The sequence below is a fragment of the Hyperolius riggenbachi genome, chromosome 1 (genome assembly GCF_040937935.1).
Source record: "Hyperolius riggenbachi isolate aHypRig1 chromosome 1, aHypRig1.pri, whole genome shotgun sequence".
In the NCBI taxonomy this organism is placed as follows: domain Eukaryota; kingdom Metazoa; phylum Chordata; class Amphibia; order Anura; family Hyperoliidae; genus Hyperolius; species Hyperolius riggenbachi.
The window spans coordinates 566,903,151-566,928,967 of record NC_090646.1 but is presented as its reverse complement, the minus strand read 5'-3'; the positions used below and the strand labels follow the sequence as shown (position 1 = coordinate 566,928,967).

At 42.9% G+C, this 25,817-nt stretch overlaps 1 protein-coding gene across 7 annotated transcripts in view; it reads left to right on the top strand.

The window, feature by feature from the left end:
• MCTP1 (multiple C2 and transmembrane domain containing 1) overlaps positions 1-25,817 on the top strand; it is a 980,166-nt gene that overhangs the window by 523,631 nt on the left and 430,718 nt on the right. For all 7 annotated transcript variants that reach the window (XM_068247591.1, XM_068247583.1, XM_068247617.1 and 4 more), the window contains one exon: positions 20,494-20,587. In XM_068247591.1, the coding sequence (XP_068103692.1) occupies positions 20,494-20,587 (94 nt within the window). The remainder of the gene's footprint in view (positions 1-20,493; positions 20,588-25,817) is intronic.

Here is a 25,817-nt window from a genome sequence, read left to right as displayed (position 1 = left end):
AATAAAATATTGTCACGATACATTGTGATAGGGACATACTTTAAACGGTGAAATAACCATGACAAATGGGCAAATACAATACGTGGGTTTTAATTATGGAGGCATGTTTTATTTTAAAACTATAATGGCCGAAAACTGACAAATAATTAATTTTTTCATTTTTTTTCTTATTCTTACTGTTAAAATGCATTTACAGTAAGGTGGCTCTTAGCAAAATGTACCCCCCAAAGAAAGCCTAATTGGTGGCAGAAAAAATAAGATATAGATCAGTTCATTGTGATAAGTAGTGATAAAGTTATAGGCTAATGAATGGGAGGTGAACATTGCTCGGATGCATGAAGTGAAAACGACTGAGAGCTTAAGTGGTTAAAGATAAACAACAGCATAAATTCCTTTAAAGGACAACTAAAGATAGAGGGATATGGAATCTGCCAGTTGCCTGGCTATCCCGCCGATCCTCTGCCTCTAATACTTTTAGCCATAGACCTGGAACAAGCATGCAGAAGATCAGGTGTTTTTGACATTATTGTCAGATCTGACAAGCTTAGCTGCATGTTTATTTCTGGTGTTATTCAGACACTACTACAGCCAAATAGATCAGCAGGACAACCAGGTAACTGGTATTTTATAAAAGGAAATAAATATGTCAACCCCCATATTCTTCTCATTTCAGTTCTCCTTTAACGCCCCAGCCTTTAACTAAAGGCACTTGACCTCACTTCTTCTTTTATGAAATGGTGTCTCAGTTGGTTATCACTTCTTGAATCTTGGGGACAGGTTCTCACACTAGACTTTTCCATGCTACAGATGAAAGTCAGAAAGTTGAGGGCTACCTATATAAAATGCAGCAGGGTGTCCCCAGCTGCACTGAATTTCATGTAAGGATGATGCGGGGTACACGCAGGTTAAACTTTGTGCTGGTTTGAACTTTGAAGAACACTTTTATAAAACCAGTAAATGGGATAAAAGGCTGCTACTGTTCCTGCAGGTAGACTATTAAGATGCGACTTATTATCTTTATTATTTTGTTCTTCTTCTGTGTTGTCTGCTGTTCTGTCCTCACAGTCTGAATGCTGGACACCATGCATATACACCAATAATGGAAACCTTGCAGCAAATAGGTTTTCACTTTTTTTTTTCTAACAGACACTTGTACGGGTCAGACAGGACACCTTTGTTACAAATGTTTGTACTGCAGGTCTGTCTGTTATAATTGCCATATTTTTTTCCCTGGCCAATGACCCATACATACTGTACTGAAGAGCAGAAACAGATGGCTAAGCCTCTTACAGTAATTACACAATTGCCATCATTTCTATTGATTGTCTGTTTTTATCTGCTCCTTTCTCTCTGTCTCGATCCTCTGTGCCGTTTATGAAAACCTCTATAAATTACCATGGCTGGACAAAAATAGAATTTATTTGTGTGTGATTGTCGCTCACTCAAATCTGTAAACCTACAAGAGGTTTTCAAATAAGACATCTAATGAGCTGACCCTACATCCTGATCGAAAAGTCTTGTGAAGTGATGGTATTAAGAGCTATTTAGCCCTTTTTCTGGCTGAAAGACAGAGCCCCACACATTAAAGGTACATTATATCCTGAAGCGATAATGTAAAACTGCCTAAAAAGATTACAAATGCTTTTCTTTTTTGCTAAAAGAAAGAAAAGGTCCACTAATGGTTAGCAGACCAAGAGAGATTGTCTGACCTTTTCAGAAAGAGTGTGCTGAACCCTTGGTTCCCCTTGTCACAGTTTAAGAACCGTAGGAGCTAGTTTAGAAAAGAAGTTGTTAGCATTCGATTTCTATTATGACATTTCGCAGTCATCCGATTTAATGTCCCTTGACCGGATTGTCCACTGTGAGACGATGGGCTTGAAATGTTATTTAGAGCATTGATAAAAGGTGAACGCTTCTAAGATGACAGCGAGTCATAAGGCTGGTGGTGTGACATTAATTTTCTCCATAACAGAGATGGAATAAGACGTCATAGTGACAAGCTGTCAATCAGAGCTGGCCCCTCTGTGGAACTCAATGCCATAGGATGGGGTATTGCTTCTCCCATAATGGAGCTGAACTGAGACTCTCTCCTTGACAGCTGAAGCAACCATACTGAAAATATATTATACAGCCTTTCATTAAAAAAATAGAGAGGGCTCATCTCTGGAGCATTTCAATTTTTCTAGCCATCTTTTGAAGGTAGAGCAAATTCACAACAAATCATAGATTCCTATGCAGCGGTCTTATTTTCTGGTCTCCTGGAGAAAAAAAAACAAAAAACACAAAAACATCCAGATATCTTTTTTTCTCCTTTACCAATGACTATATTCATAAATAACACATCACAAATTCTGATGGCAAATTGCTCTGTAGAGCCAGGTATTTATGATAATCTAGCATTTATATTTGCTTATTACAAAGCCGAGAGTTTATTATAGGTGCTTACTCTGTACAGAAGTTAATACATATTTATTATTATGCAGTCTTGCCGGTACACAGCTCTGTAATAAGCCCGTAATAAATCCCTGTCCCAAACACATTGCAGTCTATACGTGTCATACTTTTTCATTAACTTTTTAACATCTTCTCTATAAAAATGGTTATGTTTGCTGAGCCGTGTTTTGCATCTGCTTAATATCTGGCATACTCCGAGATATGGCATTCTAAAAGTTTCTGGTTTTGTGTCAGTTTAATTTAAGCTGATATTAATAATTACAAGATGTTTGGTATTTTTGTGCTTGCAATTGTAGGTAGGGAAGCTGTGTAGCAGATATTCTAGACAACAGAAATTTAGTAAATTAAACACTTTTTATTATTATTTAGTATTTATATAGCGCTGACATCTTCCGCAGCACTGCACAGAGTATATTGTCTTGTCAAAATCAACTTTATTTGCCAAGTACACCATTTGAAGTACTTGGAATTGGTTGTGGTGAACAAGGCAAGGGCAGTACAAGGGAATACAAGACAGTACATAGGACAGATATTCCTAAAACTAAAAGAAACTTAGCCTAACTACCTAAAGAACAAATGTTAGCCATCATATGCTCCCCCACAAAAAAGACATACCGTATATACTCGCATATAAGCCGACCCGCATATAAGCCGACCCCCAACTTTTCCCTGAAAAAACTGTGAAAAATGATTGACCCCCATATAAGCCGGGGGTAGGAAATGCTGGATTGGTGCAGCCCCCCAGTGTGTCCCAGTATAGCTAGTATAGTGCCCAGTATAGGTAGGTAGTGTCCAGTATAGCTAGTATAGTGCCCAGTATAGCTAGTAAAGTGCCCAGTATAGCCAGTATAGTGCCCAGTATAGCGCCCAGTATGGGTAGGTAGTGCCTCAGTTTAGCTAGTATAGTGCCCAGTTTAGCTAGTATAGTGCCCCAGTATGGCTAGTAAAGTGCCCAGTTTAGCCAGTATAGTGCCCAGTTTAGTTAGTATAGTGCCCAGTTTAGCCAGTATAGTGCCCAGTTTAGCTAGTATAGTGCCCAGTTTAGCTAGTATAGTGCCCAGTTTAGCCAGTATAGTGCCCAGTTTAGCTAGTATAGTGCCCAGTTTAGCTAGTATAGTGCCCAGTTTAGCCAGTATAGTGCCCCAGTTTAGCTAGTATAGTGCCCAGTTTAGCCAATATAGTGCCCAGTTTAGCCAATATAGTGCCCAGTTTAGCTAGTATAGTGCCCAGTTTAGCCAATATAGTGCCCAGTTTAGCCAGTATAGTGCCCAGTTTAGCCAGTATAGTGCCCAGTTTAGCCAGTATAGTGCCCAGCATAGGTAGGTAGTACTCCCGGCTCCCTCCCCGCCGCTGCTATTACCTGCAGGCAGCGGCCGCTTCCTAATCCGCGTTCCTCTTCTTAACTTTTCAGCGTGTATCACAGCAGCGCGCCCGGCGCTGCTGCTGTGACAATGCAGAGTGCAGGAAAGAGCGCGGCTCCCTATAACGGCGATCTGTATCGCCGTTACCAAGGGAACCGCTCTTTCCTGCCCCTGCATCGTCACAGCAGCAGCACCGGGCGCGCTGCTGTGATACACGCTGAAAAGTTTAAGAAGAGGAACGCGGATTAGGAAGCGGCCGCTGCCTGCAGGTAATAGCAGCGGCGGCCGCGGGGGGAGCGGGGAGGGGGGGGAGCGGGGCGCGGAACACCCACCACCCACCACTATACCACCAGGGAAGACTCGCATACAAGCCGACCCCCCAACTTTTGACCCCCTTTTTGGGGGTCAAAAATTCGGCTTGTATGCGAGTATATACGGTATGTAAGTAGATAAATGCTTGCTCTACTTACATATCAGATGTAATGCACTGTCCACGTTTTGGTTTCTTTTCATTTTCAATTTATATTATTTTCCTGGCAGGGGCCATCTTGTGCCCTCCAGGTTAAAAAATCCCCCCCCTCCGCATCCCCCTCCTCCCCACACTGATTCAGAGCACAGCGGGGAGGATAAAGGCAGCAGGCACAGACTCACCTAATAATGTATCCAAGTGCTGGCGTTCCCATCTGTTCACTGCACTACCACCGGAGGCAGTGCAGAGAGTATAGAAGGGAACTGCAGCACCTGGAACCATTATTTAGGGAGTCTGTGTGCAGCTCCTTTATCCTTCCCCAATATTCAGCACGGGGAAGAGGGAGAATTCTGTGGGCGGTAGATGCAGCAGAGAGGGAGCCCACATGCCTCTGGAGGAGGGAGGCCAAGGACAGTGACAGGAGACAGCCTCTGGCCCCCCTCCCTGCACACTAACGCAGCTGAAACATAGAGAGTGAAGGGGAGAGCAGGCAGCCAATCACAGCGCACAGAGGTGAGTGACAGAGGCTTCAGCCAATGAGGCTGATACAGCATAGCATGTCACTTCTCTTTTGCGTCAGGGGCATGGGGAGAGAAGGATCACAGTAAGATTGATTTTAAAGTTTGGATTTGCCTGGTTAGCATCCTCTTGACTATTGTAACAGCCTGCACTAGAAAATTAATTTTGTATTTAATGCCTAACAGTTACTCTTTAACCTTTTTGCCAGTTATCCCAAGCTGAGCTCGGGGTAACTCGCGCAGGAGGATTGCTCTGGCCCTGCTGGGCCGATTTTCGCAATTTTTTTTTTCCTACACACAGCTAGCACTTTGCTAGCTGCGTGTAGTACGCGAACGCCGCCGCTACCCGCCGATTCGCCGCTACCCGCCGCGCCGAGCCGCCCCCCCCCCCCCCAACCGCTGCGCAGCCTGGACAATCAGTGCCAGGCAGCGCTGAGGGGTGGATCGGGATTCCCTCTGACGTCCCGACGTCCATGACGTCAGTGACGTCATCCCGCCCCGTCGCCATGGCGTCGGGGGAAGCCTTGCAGGAAATCCCGCTCTGAACGGGATTTCCTGCTTGCGCAGATCGACGGAGGCGATCGGAGTGGGTGGGGGGATGCTGCTGCTCAGCGGCTATCATGTAGCTAGCGCTAGGCTAGCTAGATGATTTAAGAAAAAAAGAAAAAAAAAAGTGCTGCGCTGCCCCCTTGCCGCAATAATTGGAATGGCAAGGGGGTTAAAAAAATAAAAGTTGCCTAAAAAGTGCAAGGAGCCATGTGATTGAGACAGCCCATACGGGCACCATCTTGTATATGGGTGCTTCTGTCACTAACTGTCCCTCAGAGGAGCTCACAATCTAATCTCTACCATAGTCATATGTCTATGTATGTGTCGTATAGTGTATGTATCTTAGTCTACTTAGTCTAGGGCCAATGTAGGGGAAACCAATCAACTTATCTGTATGTTTTTGGGATGTCGGAGGAAATTGGAGTGCCCGGAGGAAACACAAACTTAAAAGGGGGGGGGAATGGAAACATTTGGTTTGGTTTGGCATGCAACAACATAATTAGGCAGCATATCTCACCATAGTACATAATTAGGCAAAAGTACCCTCCTCCATAGCATACTTGGCAGTATGTACACCCAAACAAAATAATTAGGAAGCATTAGACCCTATACAAAATACACTTAGGCAACATATCTCCCACAAACAAAATAATTAGGCAGCATGTACCCCTAACAACATAATAAGGCAGCTTGATCCACAAACACAATTAGGCAATGTATACCTCCAAGCATATATAGGCAATGTGTACCTCCAAACATAATCATCCATTCTGCAACCCCCAAAAAATAGCATTAGCCCAAGTGCTTGACATAATTAAGCAACGTGTACCCCTGTGGAGTCATCCTCATACACAATAAGCCAGCCGATTAATAAAAAAACACAATACAAGACTTTTTAACTCACTATCATCCTGCAGCCTCCCTATCTTTACCACTGGCTGTGTGCCGTGCAGTATTATGTAAGTTTCCATGATGTGGTATCAACACATATCACTCTGCATCACCCAAGAATGTCATTATAGACAGGCTCATAGTGCAGAGTATTGCTGCTGCTACCTGTCTGGTCTACACATTAAAGGACAATCAAAGTTAACTAAAATTGTAAATGCCGCATATATTTCCAGTAATTACTAGCAAATAGTAATACCACCACTTTTTTTTTATCTTTTCATTTTTTATGTAAAGAAAATATGACACTTACAGAGAACAGTTTTGACTGTGGGCATTACTATGGAGAACTGTATCCAGCACATCCACCATACAGAAACAGTCCTCACTGTCTGTAATCCTGTGACTGGAATCTCTTCGGAATGATAGAGAGCAGAAATATAGTATCAAACAGTGTGCAAATAACTCATCAGCTGTTCCTCTGTCTCTCTGTCTCACACAGTGTAAAGTAAACAGAGATTGCAGGCAGGAAGAGCTCATTCTGAATGGTGGATGTAAACATGCAGGAATAAAGTACAGTTCCTTTTCTTTAGATCCTTGCTCTGTAGCTGAAAAATTTCTCAGCTGTTCTCATATGATCTGTGATAAAGCAGTGTGTGTGAGCAGGGTAGGAACAAACAGTAAACCAATCCTCTGTGAATAGGGACAGAGAAGTGACACCTATCTACATGGTACAGCTCTGCCCCGATGCCAACTTTGTTACAAAAACTGATACACAAGGCATTCTTCTCACACAGGCTGTGATCAGAGACTTCTGAAAAGCTTGCTATTGTTACTGGCTAAAAGCTCTATAGGTATGTTGGGTTTACAGAATTACAGTTTCTTTAATAGTTCCTCTTTGAGGACATGGGTCTAATGTGTCCTGCAGAAGGAATAGGTCTTTGCTGCTAAGTATCTGGGGTGTAGGCCCCAAATGTAATGCCCCACTGAACTTTAAAAAAAATAAATTAGAAATGCGTTTATGGTACCTTCCTAAATAGATATGAATTTCATGCTTCACATCTCAGTGTTTTCATTAGTTTCACTTAAAATATTATGCACATAAAGTGGTAGTTTGATTGTAGTTTGCATTTTTGTTAATATGGCTTTCGTTATTCCGTTCTGCAGTTTTTGGAATCGTATGCCAACACGTGTAACTAGAGACTTAGTCACCTTTGTGTTCTAGACACAGAGTTAATAGGAAGAGACATTTATGAGCCATTGGCTTCTGTTGTCTTACAATCTCCCGGGTGAATACAGACTGAAACTTCAAAGAGTTTCTAGCAGAGCGGCGGTTCATTTCCAGGTCACTCTTTTGAAAGTGAGTAGGATGCCTTATGAAGCAACTCAGTGAGCTCAAATCTGCTTCTTCATAATGATAACATTGCCCAGAAATAGCAACATATATTAATTAACAGCAAGCTGTCGAGAACAGATTATACATTTTCTTTTTTAATCAGTTAAATATTTATTGCGTGAGATAAATACTACTGGTGCAAATGTTTCCATTATCATGACACTGTATATGTTGGAGGGACATGTTTTATATAGAAAGAAAGTCATATGGTCTTAGTTTTTTTCCTCTTTTTACTGTTACTTATTGTAACAGGCTGCCGGCCTGGATAATGGCACTCACTTGATAAGGAACTCTGCCTAGTTCAAAACATAATAGTCTTGATCTACTAATGTAGTGATATATGTTGTTAACGTGCAATCGGGATACACTATATACAATTTCCCATGTGCATGCACTGTGACTGACACATGGTAAATTGCAATAGCTGCATTAATCGCCAGCTAATAACTGGGAATGCTGGTTTTTACGCACGTCGTTTGTCAGGCGTGTCTTTATAAAACATTCCTACAAGCTCACAAGTTTTATACTAACATTTTAATTGTTAGTAATAAAAAACAGAGTACTTCTTCCTCTCCCAAGCGTTAATCTAATCCACCATGCAAAGTGTGTGGCTGGAAAGGCAGAACCCATGAGCGTGGGACTTCGCATCTTGATCAATACCAGTAAATGAGTCATGTAACATTAGGGGGGGGGGGGATTATTCCTTGCAAGGAAGGAGCAGCAAATCTCCCTTTCCCCCTCTGCAAGTATCCTTGTCCAGAATTACAGACAAGGGTCTCCTTCCCATCTCTCATGCTAGAAGAAGGCGGGGTAAGACAACTGAACTTATTGTGGCTGGTTGCCCCTTTAATAAGCACCAGCCCCACTAAGGTAAATAGGTAAATGTGTCAGACCCCCTTAGCCATTAACTGAATGTGTAAAGTTGTGGGTAACACTTGGGAGTTTCAATATTTCATTTTCTTCTTAGCTGTGAAAAAGATTCTTCTCTGGGACCCCTGAGTTTGATTCACTTCTCATATGTTGCTATAAACCTTCTATTTTGCTTGAAGAATCTTGTCATCTTGCTTGTAGCTGGCATTGATCAGTGTCAAGTTGAGGTGCCTCCATGTTGATTGAGAAGACTTAGACTGATTAGTTTGCAAGTGAGGTGTACCCTGCCAATCACCATGCGGCTTCAGTCCCATGTCATGTGATAGGGACAGAAGCCGCTTGGTGATTGACTGGCATCACGGCAATTGTACTGAACAAGAAGTTAAGAGATCTGTATTGCTGCTGGGAGCAGGTAGTGTATAACCCTCCACTGCGCTGCCCTTCCACAGGACTGCCCACAAGCTCCCACTCCCTGCTCCTGTTATGTCCCTAATGTTAATAGTTTTATTAAAGTACACCTAAAGTGTTAAATGGAAAGCCTACTTGTTCAGTGTGGGAACCCTTATTACCAATTGCACGTAGCACAAGTCGCAAAGGTTTCTTCTGGCCATACTCCTGGCCGTGGATGAGCACATCCTTAACTGGGCAAGTGTGAGTAAGCTCCCCACATGCCCAGTAGAATGAAGCTGCTTGTGCGTGGCTTTTTTCCTCCCTGCACAAGGGCTTTGTTCTACTGAGTATGAGCAGATCTTACTTGCACATACCCAGTACGGATGCACTTGACTAGAAGAAACCAAACGCGGACGGCCACGCATGCGGAATGCAATGCATGCGAATGCACGCCATCAGCGTTTGCATGCGTTCCGTGGCTGATCCCATCACTGAAAAGTAAATGGGACAGCCGCGCGTTTTTGCAAAAACCGCGTGCAGCATGCGTTCCCGGACCGCAATGGTCCGGAACGCATGCAGTGTGAACATCAGACAGTGCACTCTATGCACTGTCTGATGTCGTGCGTGTCGGCCTCCCGCAGGCGTTTACAAAACGCGGCTGGGAAACGCGTAAGTACAGACGGTCCCTACTCTGGCTTTGTGGGCTGCAGGAGGATCTGTGAAACATCTGGACTATCCTATCCAGAGGCTTACCACTGCTGAGGTAAGTATGTAACTTTTTTAACACTTAAAGAGAATCTGTATTGTTAAAATCGCACAAAAGTAAACATACCAGTGCGTTAGGGGACCTCTCCTATTACCCTCTGTCACAATTTCGCCGCTCCCCGCCGCATTAAAAGTGGTTAAAAGCAGTTTTAAAAAGTTTGTTTATAAACAAACAAAATGGCCACCAAAACAGGAAGTAGGTTGATGTACAGTATGTCCACACAGAGAAAATACATCCATACTCAAGCAGGCTGTATACAGCTTTCCTTTTGAATCTCAAGAGATCATTGTGTGTTTCTTTCCCCCTGCAGTTCTCATGCACTGAAGTTTCAGGCTGCTTGTTTCTTCCTGCAAACAGCTTTGCCCTTGTCTAATTCCTCAGTATGTGAAAGCCCAGCCAGCTCAGAGGACGATATATCCAGCTTGTAAAAGATAATAGAGCAGAGAGAAGCTGCCCTAATCGAAATAATACACAGGCAGTGTGCATAGAGGGGCCTGGAAGGGGGAGTTCATAGCAGAACCACAACACTGAGGAACTTGGCAGCCTTCCAGACACAGGCCGACAAGTCTGACAGGGGAAAGATACATTGATTTATTACAGAGATGGTGATAGTATAAAGTGCTGCAGTCAGCCAGAACACATTAGAATAGCTTTTGGAACTTGTAGGATGATAAAAAACAGGATGCAATTTTTGTTATGAAGTCTCTTTAAGGTGGAGCTTAAATGACTCTTTTGAGAGCTGCAGGTGCAACAAAGTACAAATGGTGTTGAATAAAAAGTGATAATTCAGTTCCCATTCTCTTGAGACAAGGTCATTCCAGATTGCCTTTTTTATCCTTTCTTCATGCCATCCTTGTCCAAAATGTGGAAGTCAGAAAATTCATGAACAATCTTGTGACTACAGATCTCACAGCTGGAGCTCATGCAATAACAACTGTCCCTTACCTGTTTCCAGGCTGGGTCCTAAACTCGTTGATATATAATTGGGAGTGCTTCTTTTTAAAACAAAAGTTTGCTTTCTTAACCAGCCGGGCGGTATGGACGAGCTCAGCTCGTCCATCACCGCCGGAGGCTGCCGCTCAGGCCCTGCTGGGCCGATTTTAGTGAAATAAAAAGCAGCACACGCAGCTGGCACTTTGCCAGCCGCGTGTGCTGCCTGATCGCCGCCGCTCTGCGGCGATCCGCCGCGAGCAGCGGCGAAAGAGGGTCCCCCCAGCCGCCTGAGCCCAGCGTAGCCGGAACAAAAAGTTCCGGCCAGCGCTAAGGGCTGGATCGGAGGCGGCTGACGTCCATGACGTCACTCCGCTCGTCGCTATGGCGACGATGTAAGCAAAACAAGGAAGGCCGCTCATTGCGGCCTTCCTTGTTTATTCTGGGCGCCGGAGGCGATCGGAAGAACGCCTCCGGAGCGCCCTCTAGTGGGCTTTCATGCAGCCTACTTTCAGTTGGCTGCATGAAATAGTTTTTTTTTTATTTAAAAAAAACCCTCCCGCAGCTGCCCTGGCGATCTTAATAGAACGCCAGGGTGGTTAAAACAGAAAGAATTTGCGATAATTCAGGTTGGAGTGAGCTTGAGATGTCTCCCAGTGCATCACTGCTGAATATATGCAAATTAACCATTGTACCCTTAGAAGCTAAACACACCTCCAGAACCGCTGGAATGCAATGATGTGTCAGCTTGTTAATTTGTACAGAGCCATAATAATCCAACATGCATACAGACTGTTTCGGATTGTTTGATCCTCATCAGTGCATGACATGGATTAATTTGGCTCTATGCAATAGGGCTTGTAACACCGAGAGGTACAGACTAACCAGCAAGCTCATGGTGACCCAGAACTCATTGGAGTGTGTAAGGGACTACAATGGTCCTAAAAGCCCCCTTACTAAGATGTTAAGAAAAACAAAAGTTTGCTAACATCTTAGTAAGGGGGCTTTTAGGACCATTGTAGTCCCTTACACACTCCAATGAGTTCTGAGTCACCATGAGCTTGCTGGTTAGTCTGTACCTCTCGGTGTTACAAGCCCTACTGCATAGAGCCAAATTAATCCATGCCATGCACTGATGAGGATCAAACAATCCGAAACAGTCTATATGCATGTTGGATTATTATGGCTCTGTACAAATTAACAAGCTGACACATCATTGCATTCCAGCGGTTCTGGAGGTGTGTTTAGCTTCTAAGGGTACAATGGTTAATTTGCATATATTCAGCAGTGATGCACTGGGAGACATCTCAAGCTCACTCCAACCTGAATTATCGCAAATTCTTTCTGTTTTAAGAAAACAAACTTTTGTTTTTCTTACATCTTAGTAAGGGGGCTTTTAGGACCATTGTAGTCCCTTACACACTCCAAAGAGTTCTGGGTCACCATGAGCTTGCTGGTTAGTCTGTACTTCTTTTTAAAGTAAGGGGCAAAACACTCTCAGTCCTTTAACATGTTATTCATCATACCCAATATTGAATACTTATTTTGTTTAAAGGGACAATAGTAATCCATTAAGATACCACAACACAATCCTGCAGTACAAAATTTGATACATTCTTTATTGAATAATACAAAAATAGCGTTTCCATAAAACTTTTTATTCTCTTTTAATTCGTGAAATCAATCTTCATGAAAAAGCAAAAAAGCATGTCAACAAAGGACTTCCATTAGACTGACAGACTCTATAATCTGGCTTGACGTATTGAGCAGTCCTGAACTCGCCATCTCATCTTATGCAAAGTTGCTACACCCTATGAACACCTTTAACTTCTCGGTGCATACATACACACCAGGGACCTTCGGGGTATTGTTCCTCTTAGCTGACCAAAAAGGCGTTTTCATGGCTGTGCCTAAGCAACATACAATTTACTACTGTTTCATGCTTTGGTTCTACAGTAGGTAGCTCAGCACTCTGTTGTCTGATTCCAGTTAATGACCCAACTTGACCACATCTGGTCTGTTGTCAGTCCTGACATTTTGTGGCATTTTGCTCACTCTGGTAACACTTGGCTGCTGCCTACCCTGGCCTTTGGCTTATGTCTTACTACCTTTCAGTGTGTACCTCTGTACTTTGCCGTGGTTCTACTACTTAGGTTACAATGAACATGCGCCTTGTTACCTGTTCCATGAGAGTGCACTTCATGGATTGGAGTTTAATGTTTTCTAAAGAGACAGCTGGCACTGTTTGAGAGAATAATAAACAGTCATGCAGGATTTCTTTTTTTCAGTTGCTCATGTATTACCCCACAGAAAGGCATCTTACCCTCCTCATCCTATTTCATTGGAAATGTATACATCCTCATTGAGGACACGCGTGCACGTCTGTACTGGGATTGTTGGTCAGACATAAAGATAGCCGTATCATAATTTGCACTTCCAATTACGGTAATATCTAATTTCTGCCTAATGGTTGTACACAAAACATAATTGTTATGCATTTATATAGTACGCTATAATTTTTTAGAGTACTAAGAGAAGGGTGCTTGAGTTCAGGAGGAGGACTGCTTGGGGGAAGAAGGTATTTCTATGCCTGAAGGTTTGGGTGGGAATAGTCCTGTAGCAGCGGCCCAAGGGAAGGAGGTTGAAAAAACAGCTGCTGGGGTGAGAATAGTCAAGGATTACCCTGTTTGCCATGGACCCCATTCTAGATGTGTGGAGAAGGTCCGGCGGTGGCAGGGGTGACCCAATGATCTTCTGGGCATCATTGATTATCCAGGGGCAAATGCAAGTGACAAGCACAGACAATGATTGAGGAGAAGAGGACAGAAGCAGTGGTGGCAGTGTAGAACCTGGCTAGCAACTCCCACAGCATACCAAACTTTCTCAGTTGCCTCAGGAAGAACAACCTCTGCTGCTCCTTCTTTTTACTAAGTATTAACTGGGGAACAGTTAGTGTTTGCTCAGAGGAGCTTACAATATTATCTCTACCATTGTCGTAGCCTAATGTCCCTGCCATAGTCTAAAGGTGGCCATACACTGGTCAATTTGCCATCAGATCGACCAACAGATAGATCCCTCTCTGATCGAATCTGATCAGAGAGGGATCGTATGGCTGCCTTTACTGCAAACAGATTGTAAATCGATTACAGCATGAAACCGATTACAATCTGTGGAGCTGCCACTACTCCCCCCCGCCAGCTATACATTACCTCAGGTATGTCAAACCGGTCCTACGCGGGCAGAGATCCTCACACATTTTTGATACAGCTCAAATGAATTGATGGGTCTGAATCAGGAAAGGCGTGGTCCATCAGGTAGAACACATTCCTTTCTTTCTCAGTCCATCGTAAACAATGGCATGGATCTGGCCCTCCAGGCCTGGAGTTTGACACATGTGTATTACCTGCTCCGGCCGGCGCGAGTCCCGCTGTCACCGCTTCTCCTTCTCCTGCTGGGTTCCGGACCAGCTGGCTTCACTTCACGTCGAGGGTGCTCTACTATTTAAACTTCCTGCTGGGACAGGAAGTAGCCAGCCGGAACCCAGCAGAGAAGAAGACAGCGGAGACCGAGGACTCTCGCCGGCCGGAACAGGTAATGTATTGCCGCTAGCGTCGATCGTCTGGCATTCGAACGCCGCTGTCGACGCACTCCCGACTCCCCGGCGATCGAGCGAAATCTTCCGCACAGACGGAATGACGGGAATCATCGGGAGCGATCAATTTCGGACAGAAATCGATCGTTCGGTCAGGGTTTGCGCAACGATTTCACAGCCGATTCAATCACAGTGATCAAATCGGCTGTATATCGGCGGGAAAATCGGTAAGTGTATGGGCCCCTTAAGAAACCAGAATACCTAAAGGAAACCTTTAAAAAAAAAAGGAGAACGTACCAACTCCATGCAGAAAGTGTCCTAGCCAAGATTTAAACCTGAGACTGCAAAGCAACATTTATAACTATTTAGCCACCCTAGAACATCATAGCAACGGTTCTGGGACAGAAAGGCTCAGTGATTTCATGAGGTACCAAAATATTACTTTACCTCCTGCAGAGCTGACAGTGGAGCATAGTGTCAAGTATCATATTTACCTCCTTTGTTCAGGCTTGCTGCCTGGCACAGTCCTCTTCTTTTGTGTCTTCCTGATGCATAGCCTCTGCTCCCTGCCCTTTGTATCATGTTCATGTGATAATGGCAGTAGGGAACAGAGGAAAGGTGGGTGGCTCTGAATTTGAAAGGTGACAACTATGAGGTGGAACATGAGAGGGTAGTTTATTAGGGAGCACTAAAGGACATCTATAATTGGCAACATTTTGCTATGGTACCGAGTAACTACTGGCCATATTTCTGGTAGCTTATACTGCTGTAAAACTGGGAAGAAATGGAAACAGTTTGAAACCAGAATTACGTCAAAGAAGTTTTGCATAAAGTAAACGTGACAATGCTGATCTCTCAGAAATCTTCAGAATATGATTAAAAGAGAAGGCTAATATGCAACCCCCGGGTTGGTAACAATAATAAATATCCATTTGTGGGCTGTAACTCCCAAAGTTGTTAAAGTAACATTCAAATCTCCTTTTTTTGTGCCAACAGTGAAACCAGTTTTCATTTAACCACCTCTGAGACCATGCCTGAAAATAAACAAATGTAAAAAAGATTGAAAGTTAATAGTGCTCATAAATACGTTTTATATAAAAGAAATATCATATTAATGCACATGGGGGAATATACCTAGCTTAATAATTTCTCGTCTCTGAAAACCAAGGTCATATCTTCACTGTAAACAGGGAACATCCACATGGGACAGATAATGTTAATATCACAGTGTGCTCTGACTGTCACTTCTCTCCTATTATTAATAAAAACATGGGCTGCTCTTTACATCCATAACGTTTTTATTGATATTTTTATGATCCAAAACTACTCTTTTCATTGGCACAATGGCATACTTAACATATTATGATTTAGAAATGAAAGCAAGCACAAGAATACCAATTTTCAGAGTATTTGTAGCCCGTGTGCTGCATATTGAGTACTGGAGAGAATGAGTGTATTTTCATGTCCATGACATTTTTGTTGTCAACTTGTCAGGGGTTTTTTCAAGGTCTCCGTAATTTTGAAATGCATAACAAATTCTAATTTGGTGCTTTGAAGTCTGAAGTTAGGGATGGGTTACTCAGTTGTTGTCTTTTTAAATACAGAATGAGTTTCTTGCTTCTTGAAACATCAGGGATACAGGGGCGTAACTATAGACCCTGCAAGGGATGCAGCCGCAGGACGGCCCAGAAGCCGCAGGGGGCCCCGTGGGGGGGGGGGGGTGTTATTTTCCCTGTCCTGAAAGACCGACAACTAAGGGCACAGAGAGAAAAACACTTTCTGCTCTCTGCTCAGTTGTTCTAATAACTGCATCTGCTCAGTCACTGTTAGGGAATCATACAAAGTTTTGTAGACAAAGATTTGTAGACAGTCCCTATTCAGTGTTCAAGCAGGGTCCTGTGTTCAGTGCTGCTCTAACCCAGCCTTTCTACCCCTCTGTGTACTCTAGTGAGGCTGGAGGAGTCTGTGGAGCTAGTTCTGCATGGGGAAAACACATTCAAGTGTGTATTAGCCAATTGAATAACACTGGTTCTCAGTTTTCTCAGTTTACCTTTGCAGAAAGCAGGGGGGGGGGGGGGGCATCCAAAGTTTTGCAGGGGGGCCTAGTGATTTCTAGTTACGCCCCTGCAGGGATGTCAGCAATTTTCATATAAAGATGGGATCATCAGTTTGCAGGTTCACTAAATTGCCTTAAACCTTATAGTTGGTCTCCCAAATGTAGTGCAGAATATTCCTAGGATTAGTGATGTAACTACAATTCATGGGGCCCCCCAGCAAAACTTTGATGGGGAGCCCCAATGTTTATACGTCCTTCATTGCCTCCCCTTGGTGACCTTTATGGCCCATCTTACAAAGGTCATAAAACAAATGTGGTCATCAAGATACCGTATATACTCGCCGACCCCCCCAACCGACCCGCATATAAGCCGACCCCCCAACTTTTACTTGAAAAAAAAACAGGGAAAAATGATTGACCCCCATATAAGCCGGAGGTAGGAAATGCTGGATTGGTGCAGGCCGCGTGATCCCCCCAGTGTGTCCCAGTATAGCTAGTATAGTGCCCAGTATGGGTAGGTAGTGCCTCAGTATAGCTAGTAAAGTGCCCAGTATAGCTAGTATAGTGCCCCTGTATAGCAAGTATAGTGCCCAGTATGGGTAGGTAGTGCCCCAGTATAGCTAGTAAAGTGCCCAGTATATCTAGTATAGTGCACAGTATAGCTAGTAAAATGCCCAGTATAGCAAGTATAGTGCCCAGTATGGGTAGGTAGTGCCCCAGTATAGCTAGTAAAGTGCCCAGTATAGCTAGTATAGTGCCCAGTATGGGTAGGTAGTGCCCCAGTATAGCTAGTAAAGTGCCCAGTATAGCTAGTATAGTGCCCAGTATGGGTAGGTAGTGCCCCAGTTTAGCTAGTAAAGTGCCCAGTATAGCTAGTATAGTGCCCAGTATAGTTAGTATAGTGCCCAGTATAGCAAGTATAGTGCCCAGTATGGGTAGGTAGTGCCCCAGTATAGCTAGTATAGTGCCCCAGTATAGCTAGTATAGTGCCCCAGTATAGCTAGTAAAGTGCCCAGTATAGCTAGTATAGTACCCCAGTATAGCTAGTATAGTGCCCCAGTATAGCTAGCATAGTGCCCCAGTATACCTAGTATAGTGCCCCAGTATAGCTAGTATAGTGCCCAGTATAGCAAGTATAGTGCCCAGTATGGGTAGGTAGTGCCCCAGTATAGCTAGTAAAGTGCTCAGTATAGCTAGTATATTCCCAGTATAGCTAGTATAGTGCCCAGTATAGGTAGGTAGTGCCCCCTCCCCGCTCCCCCTCCCCGTTCCCCCCGCTCTCCCCGCGGCTGCTGCTATTACCTGTTAATCCCATCTCCGTGCATGTGATTCACAGCAGCGCGTGGGGCGCTGCTGCTGTGACGAGCAGGAGGCAGGAGAGAGCGCGGCTTCCTATAATGGCGATGTGTATTGCCGTTACTATGGGAACCGCTCTGTCCTGCCTTCTGCTGGTCACAGCAGCAGCGCCCGGCGCGCTGCTGTGAATCACATGCACGGAGATGGGATTAACAGGTAATAGCAGCAGCCGCGAGGAGAGGGGGGGGGGGTGACAGCCGCGGGGAGAGCGGGGGGGCGGGTGGCATTGCGCGGACCACGACCATGGAACAAAATGACTCGCATACAAGCCGACCCCCCAACTTTTGGCCCCCTTTTTGGGGGTCAAAAATTCAGTTTGTATGCGAGCATATACGGTATTCACACCCATAACAAGTGTAGCCGCAAAAACACCTGATCTGAAGTACAGTCCCCTGTATCCGAGGAACGAAAAGCTCTGGACCCCCCTGCGACTGCAGGTGCTGCTCCTCTCTAGTCATGCCCCTGTCTGGAATTCTATCTTTAATCAATTCTTTAGAAAATGACAAGTTTCTGAAACCTTGTGGAGAGTCTAAGATCAATATCTGGCTATAAGCATGTTTTAAAGATCGGAGAACAATGAAAGCCAATGGACGTTTGGGACTGATTAGATATTTGTGAAAGACTTCAAGTTTCTAGGTCATCTTGTGCAAAATTTGAACTTATCTCTGTTGATTTATATTAATGAAGTAAGGAGGCAAAAAGTATCTCAGTTTGTCATGCTCCTTCGGATAAAGTTTTCAGGTATATCCACTCATTCTTGTTCTTTTGCCACCAAATTACTTACAAATTATTGGGTATTGGAACCACAAACATGAAAAGGTTAGAAGCAGGTAAGTTAGGTGCAGCGCCATAAGCAATTGCAGTTAGCGGCTATGTCAGTGCTTACAGTGTAATTTGGGTGCTCCCGGCTATAGTGGCAGTGGCTATGGCTACCCCCAACATTGTAATTTCGGTGCCAGAGTTTGGCTATTACAGTCAAACTCCGGCGGAAGCTTCTTATCACCTATTATCGCTCAGGGTTTACCGGCAAATTCAATTGCCAGTTTCACCTGAGTGATGTTGGAGCGATAAGGGCATAACTTAGTTGAATACTATTCACCTGGGCAATGCTCCTGTGTGCCGAGCAATGGGGGAAGTAAGGCATCTGTGCCATGTAGCTGTTTTTCAGCACCACATTACTGCATTCTCGCTCTTCCAGGAGATGCGTCTGCACCCGTCGTGACAGTCCGCTGGCTATTAACACTTACCTGATGATCAGGATGATTCTCAGTGGGCTACCTAGTGGGCAAATGGGGAGCCTCAGCATGACATTTAAAGATGCCTTTGCTAGGGCTCCCAGTAAAAAGAGGGTGGTTGTGGCAGGGATGAATGGCGCGAGGCAACAAACGATGGGGGATGGTGACCAGAGGACCCTGCAATCAAGATTTTAAGAAGAAGAAAGAAGTAAAAGGAGAATTAAAGGAGGAGAAGGAAGGAATAAGAAACAAGTAAAAGAAGGAAGAAGTGGCAGGTGAAAAGCAGAAGAATAAAGAAGAAGAGTTTTTCTACTTCCTAATAAAGTTTATTTTTGTCCATTCTTGTACATTAACTAGGTATAGAGTCAAAAGTGAACCTCTATACCTATTTAGCTGGTAGGGGTAGGACATCTGGGGGTCTTCTTATTAAAGAAGGCTCCAAGATAGATTCCGCATAAACCTCCCCAGGATGTATGCGCGATGATATGGACATGGGCTTTGTAGGAGAGGGGGAGGCTTTGTCACCTCTCTTTTACAAATACCCCATATCATGGATCATGTGGGGTAGTATCTCAGACCTCCATGCAGGTTGACTCAGCCATTTACAGGGGTTGCTATACATTTTTCTTTCATTAAAACAATAACAACAACAAAAATGTAGCACTACCCCCCTCCCAAGAGTTAAAGAACCCCTTGTCACCCATACAGGCTGGTGTAGACAGGAGAAAGGAGCCCTGGCAAAGCATCTGTGAGCCTAAAGAAGGATTTTGATTGGTTTAAACTAAAACCAATGGTGAGCCCCAGCAGGAGGCTCAAAGATGCTTTGCCGGGGCTTTGTGAACATTAAAGCTGGAGAGCCGGCAGAAGGAGGAACAGCGTGGGACGTACAGTGAGATGGGACCGGCAGTGGAGTTTTTTCATTGTATTTTTTATGTTTTGTTTTTTTTACTTTTAAGTAGGTAAGGAGTCAGAAATGACTCCCTTACCTATTTACACACCTTGCATCTGGAGTCTCCTTAGTAAAGGTAGCTCCCAGATGCCAAAATCAGCCCATGGGACATACAGTAAGTGATAGGACTTTTCATCTGCACTGAGCAGGTGAAAAGTTTACACCTGGGTTTGAGGGGAAATATTGCTTTTTGAGCAGTGATGGCTGCAACTGAAAAGGGGGCATTGTATCGCCCAAGCAAGTTCTTTACCACCCAGGGCATGTTAGGTTTAATTGAGTAAGACTATGCTCCCATCGCCCAGTTTGAGAATGTATGAATTGCATGGGACCCATATGTGTATTTTCAGAAACTTTTCAGAACAGTGAAAATAAATGTATTTATTGTTTATTAAAAACATCTGCTATTAGATGGAAAGAGCTTAAAAGCTTCAAAAGGTCACACTGAGAAATGTGTTAATTTGCACTTGGGTTGTGTGATCAAAGTAATGATCTCCAGTCAAAGAGAATCTTAATAAATCAGCTGGTTTGTTACTGTTTATCCTTATTTTTTATTATTTATATTAAATATGGTAATTTACTTCTCCTTTATTAGAGTTTTTCTTTTAGCATTACTTCTGTCTTGATACATAAACTGAAAAACATTATGCTTAGCATATTGCCAAAGAGCATGTTATTGTAACCACTACTAACCTGCATTATTATTGTTAATTACAGAGTCTGGTGCGATCTTTCAGTAATCTTGATGATGTGGGCTTCCTTCAAGTCAAAGTCATAAGAGCGGAGGGATTGATGGCAGCCGATGTCACGGGTAAGATGTCTGGATCCTGCTGTACAAAATGTCTTGTCACAAGATTTACATATATTCTCCAAACAACTCTTAATTAAAATTGAGAAAAAAAATAAGGGTACGTTTTCTTGTGATGCGGTTGATGAGACTTATTTGTTGAGTTTCACGTCTGGGGCGCAGAACAATGACAGGCTACAAGGAGGATACTGTATCGCAGCTTATTTAAAATGTTGTGGGAAGTGGGGTTTAATTAAAACTATGTCATAATAATAGAGCTTTTTACAGCGTCTGGAGAATATCTGTAAAGTGTTATTTACATAGTGCATATTTCTCTCTAAAGCCACTGGCTTGCAATTCCCATAGGTCTATTGATATTATTTCATAGAGTTTGTGTGGTGTGTTCCACATCTCATTGACAGCACTATGAAGTAGACACATACTGTATATGTCATATAGTAGACTATTATATAGAATATTTTTTAATTATAATTTGTAAAAACAATAACAACAAAAATATATAATTATGTCCCCAAAACTTCTACTGCCAAGGTTATGTGTACATACCTGAATTATACTTCCCATGAATAAAGTTTAATGTGTTAAAATATCTAATATGATACAGCAAAATGTAACGAAAGTGAAAATGGTGAGAAGGGCAAAGCAACCAGTTCTGCTACATTCATAAACCTCAACATTTTAAAGAGGCTTTGTTATACTGAGCTTTGTACATAGCTTCCTGCATTTTTCTACTGGATAAGAGCTTTCAGTGGTACCAAGGCTGAATGTCAATCATGTGACTTCTTTTTTATGTCTTAAAGGAAAAACTTTTTGTGGGAGAAAAATCCCACCAAGAGAGCTGTATAGATTGCAATTATTTCAGACAACATGACAGTATGGTCTCACCTTCTTTGTCAGACTACAAATAGACATCCATCTATTCAATGTGAAGCCATAAATACAGAATAATACAATACAATACAATAACATTTGTAAAGCGCTTTTCTCCCATATGACTCAAAGCGCATTACTGTGTATTTACTTTCTGTAATGGACCTTCACTGCAGCATAATAGTTGCAGAGTACAACATTTGAAGTGGACCTCTTGCTATGAATTATTCTTTATGCCTAACAATGTGCCTCTCCTACACTCATATATTTTATATGCTCGAACATAAGTCGACCTTGTGCATAAGTCGAGCCCAAAAGTTGACCCACTTTACCTGGAATTTTTTAATTACCCAATTATAAGTCTACCCAACAAAGCGAATGGCTGCACTCAAGGACCAGGAGCAGTTAATGGCTGTATTGCATAAGATATTGCAGCTAATTACCCAACCTGGCCACCAAGTGCATCCAATAACTCCTCCTGCCCCCCCCTCCCCCATGCAGCTATTAACCCTCTAACCTATCCCCCTCCTTTAAACGCACAACATATAAATGCTGAGGTTTGAAAATCAATGCTGTACCTGAGAACCCCTAAGCAATGTCAAAACAAGCCACGTTCAAACCAAGAATAAGATGACAGTCTTACCAAGGAATAGCCCACCTCAAAGTCCAGGAACAATCCAAGGGTCTTGCACAGAAGACTGATAAGCCAAACAAATAATCTCAAGTAGCAAGCTAATTTGTAGTCAAGGAGTAAGACAAGGATCATACACAGTAGATCGGTAAGCCAGGCAACAGGTTTCAGGGACCAAATGTATCCATGGTCATACACAAGCAAAGCTCGGTCCAGGCAGCAATCAAATACAAAGTTGAGGTAAGCAAGCCAAAAGTGACAACAGGAGAAAACGCAGAGAAGCACACCCAAGCAGTAGAGATGCTAAAGCTATCATAGTGAATGAATGGAAGTCAAGAGCATCTTAAATACTAGAGCTAGCCAATCACACCCAACAACACCTCCCAGCAGCCAACCAGAAACTACTCCCTGCACATATGCATGAGCTGGCATAATGAGTCGGCAACTGACAACTGTTAGCGTCAGCGAAACAAGACGTAGGCGGACCAAGTGCCCATGCGTGTCCACCTCTTAGCACGGATACTTTGTGTGGATCGCTGCCCTTCAAAACGTATGTGCAGATTTACATCCTGTGCAATGGATCTATCAGAGGGAGCTTTCACGACATCTTCAGGGGTGCTGGGGATGCCAGCAGACCCTTAAAGAGAACTGAGTCTATCACATGACTTCCTGTCCTGCTACATTCACTGCAAGTTTGCTGCATAGGTAAAAGCATGACAGTGTACAGTGCAAATAGGTTCAATGCCATCAACATCTGCCTGTAGCTCATCAGCGACCACCTGGATAAATCTGGACTTTAGCTCGGCCTTTAATACAATATGCCCCCGTATTCTACAGAACAATCTTGCAGCATTTCATCCCATCATTCCTCTATGGATCACAGACTTCCTGACCAACAAGTCCCAAGTCGTCAAGCTGGGTAATATATCCTCTCAACCAAGGGTCTGCAACACTGGTGCCCCACAAGGCTGAATTCTGTTACTGATCCTGTTCTCCCTATACACAAATAAGTGCACATCCACAGCAGACTCTGTCAAGGTCTTCAAATTTGCTGATGACACCACCATCCTTGGCCTTAAAACCAAGAATGACGACGAGCAGATCTATCACAAATGGGTTGACAGAATAGACCACTGGTATAGGGAGTCAAATAGTTGATGCCGAGATGCACAACCCCAAGAAGTATCAGCAGATGTGCCTAGACTACTCGATCACCACTCGAGCAACAGCATTGTAAAGATGAAGCCGGCACCATCCAAAGCTCTTTAAGAAGTTTATTAACAGACTGCCATAATAAACTTGCAATGTTTCGGAGCAGGCATCTGCTCCTTTGTCAAGCTATGACAGTCTGCAGAGTCTTCTCCGAAACGTTAAATGTTTATTATGGCAGTCTGTTATTAAACTTCTGAAAGAGCTTTGGATGGTGCCGGCTTCATCGTTACACTGTTATAGGGAGAAGAGGCTGGTCCTCAATACAGGCAAAACAGTTGAAATGATCATCGACTCCTCCAATCTACATTGAGGCCACTGAGGTTGAAAGAGTATTTGCCTCCTAGGCACAACAAAGTTACAACTAAATTATTCAGAGGGATGAAAATTCTCACTTATCAAGAAAGGTTGTACAAACTGGCCTTAGCTTGAAAAAAATATGACTGAGAAGGGGACCTTATTAACAAGTATAAATACATCAAAGGTCTAGTTACATGCCCTTTTTGTCCCTAGGCTTGTAGAAAAGACAAGGGAACATGATCTACGTATGGAGCAAAAAAGTTTTTTTATATAATTTATTCAGCAGGTGCCTCTTTACAGTAAGAGTGGTTAAAATGTGGAATATCTTACCACATGAAGCAGTTATGACAAAATTTACATCTGCTTTTAAAGAGAGCTTAGATGCTTCTCGAGTTGAAGGAATGTATAACTATAATTACTAGGTAATACCCAATAGTGTTGATCCAGGGTTTTTTCTGACTGCCATTTGAAGATGTGAAGGGATTTTATTCCTTCTAAAGCTAATTGGCCCAAGCCTTGCAAGGGTATTTTCTATTCCTCTGGATCAACTGGGTTATATGTGGGTGTTGTACAAATGTTTTCCTGGTTGAATGATGGACAGATGGATTTTTTTCAACCAAACTATGTAACTATGTATTTTGTGAATAATGTAACGTGAGGGTTCTTTCCAATAATACTTTATATATGGCTGGACCAAATCTGAAACTTGTCCAAGCCCTACCATGCCATGAATGCAAAATGAAACATAGACCTTTTTAGTCTTTCAAATTTTAATAAAAAAAAATACATATCCTTTAGGCTTTTTTCGCATGGAAAGCTGAACTGCTCATGCCAACCCACTGCGTTTGCTGAATGTTTGACCACCAGATCCAAGGGAGCAGTTGATGGCCATGTACCTACCACTGACAAATACCTATGTAAATGAGATTTTATGCCTTCTGTCTTGATCTGGTCAAAACTAATTGCAGTTGTAACCATCACAATTTTTTTTCATGGCCTAACCCAGATCAATGTATTACCCTAGTGTTATAGCTACTGTATACTTTGTTTTACTGTATACTTTGTAAAAGCAAGGAGTTTTGAATCAGGATGATACCATTTACTTTTAGTATACTTTGTAAGATCTGGTCTTCTGGTTCTAGTGCTGTGTTGGCACCTTCCTTACCCTAGCACAATACCCCACTAACCCCAGCCCTAACCAAAAATAAATACCACAGTGCATGGATGTAGAGACACTTGACATATTATGTGTACTGTATTTGTGTGCCAGATTGGGCATACGGTACATCTATATGTTTTCCTGTTTATGGGTTCTGCAAATGTAGGTTTGGAAAAAGGAAAATATGCGCCACTGGTAAATTTATAGTATAGAGCTTATTCTTCATATTCCTTGCATCAGTTCTTTATATGTTACCTGTACTTCTTTGCCTAATCTACTGACCATACTGACTCAGAGGATCAGGAGGAGGGCAGTTAAGGTTTGTGCAAAATGTATATATTAGGAAGTCACTTTGTGTACTGCCTAGTCTCATGCCAACACTAAGATGCTGCTGTCCGATACACAGCATGCTTCTTGTAAGATATAATTCCACAGTACATTATCTACCTCCTCTCCCCCTCCTCAAAGTTTCCCAATTCCTAGATACACCTGTGATTAAATTCTACTGTAGATTCTGGCAGAGTGCTTTCGTTTTTGGTTGTTCCTTTGCTGAGTATACCTTCAGTTTTTTCCTAGAAATTATATTATTTTATCTTGTTTAAAGTTTAGATAGGATATTTTCATATAGATTTCTATATTTTACGGTAATTGTATTAGTATGAAAACATAAATTGGTAGAAACAAACATAACATGAAATCCAATGTAATATGAAAGCGAGACATAGCAGAAAAAGATATTATGCTGTTCTAACAATTATCTTATGAAGATCCCTATTAGCTTATGGTTTAACATTTAGCGGATTCACATTCATTAGCTGGGCAAAATCTAAGTCTTGTTTGACAGCCCACTTAAAAACAGTCTGTTTTGCTGTCTGCGGGCTTTAATTAAGATGTGTTCAGTTCTGGCTTCTTTGCCCCCCACCCGCTGTGTCACAGACTGGCGATCAGACACTTTCAGATGGTCCAGCCCATGACTTTGACCTTCTGAGCAGTACAGTGTTCCCAGGGGAACCGTTCAACTCATGAGTTCTGATTTCACACTTCCAGGATGCCTCGGCTCTTTT